Consider the following 999-nt stretch of genomic DNA (forward strand, 5'->3'; position numbering starts at 1 on the left):
GCTTGGCTACACCTGGGCCTGGCTGGTCAGATGTGGCAGTGAACAACCGCAGACTGGACGGGACTGAAACAAAGGACGCAGCCATGCTCCCCGAGTGAAGCAGAACTTCACTCCATGTAGGGAACAGAGAGACTTTTTATTGAAAATAGCTATCAGTCAATACATTCAGCATTTCTGTATCCTTCAGTCATTGCTGTGCTCCTCAGAACTGCTTTCATAAACATTAACTATATAAACCTGTGTTTGTTGCCCAAATAAAAACCATTTTCCTTCAAAATCCCTGCACCTCCTGACAAGTGTACTGGCTGAGTTTCTGGTTTCTCACTGTGCTTTGTGTCTCCCCCCCTGGCATTGAGAAGGAACCCCGCTACTGAAACATTTGGGGTCGGAGGTACCTGGGCGCAGTGCTTGGCCTGGTGCTAGGGCTCCTCTGCCATCTACTTGTTGCCACTTCTTAACCAAAAAGCGTAACCTACACAAAAAGGAAGAAAAACACTGAAAACTAGAGCAAAGCCAGGGTTTAAATAACGAAGAACATTTAGCCCTGACCAGACCCTGTAGTCAGAGAAGGCAATGGCACCCCACTCCAGTACTCCTGCCTGGGAAATCCCATGGACAGAGGAGCCTGGTAGGCTACAGTCCATGGGGTCGCACAGAGTCAGACACGACTGAGGTGACTTAGCAGCAGCAGATCCTGTAGTGCGAGCACAGCCCCCACCCCTGCAGTATCTTCCCAGGCCGCTCCCAGCCCCACCCTGCTCTCACTCCCAGCCAGCTCCCCAACCCAATCACAGCCCCGCCCCCCAGCCCCACCCAGGCAGTCTCCAGCACCTCCCCAGGCCCCGCCCACTCCCAGCCCTTCCAATCACAGCCCCGCCCTCCGCTCCCAGCCCCGCCAGCTCGGGGTCTGTCGGGCTCGAAGGCCTCACCGTCTCCATGCATCCCTCCATTCATGGGGACCAGAAGTGAAGCAGTGTGGGGGCCCCGATGCCCCTCTCC

At 55.3% G+C, this 999-nt stretch overlaps 1 protein-coding gene across 1 annotated transcript in view; it reads right to left on the reverse strand.

Annotated features, from left to right (window-relative positions):
- PCNT (pericentrin) overlaps window positions 1-999 on the reverse strand; it is a 105,315-nt gene that overhangs the window by 3,630 nt on the left and 100,686 nt on the right. The window contains exon 47 of the mRNA XM_010834986.1: window positions 396-472. Within this exon, the coding sequence (XP_010833288.1) occupies window positions 396-472 (77 nt within the window). The remainder of the gene's footprint in view (window positions 1-395; window positions 473-999) is intronic.

The sequence above is a fragment of the Bison bison genome, unplaced genomic scaffold, assembly GCF_000754665.1.
Source record: "Bison bison bison isolate TAMUID 2011002044 unplaced genomic scaffold, Bison_UMD1.0 scf7180017864037, whole genome shotgun sequence".
In the NCBI taxonomy this organism is placed as follows: Eukaryota; Metazoa; Chordata; class Mammalia; order Artiodactyla; family Bovidae; genus Bison; species Bison bison.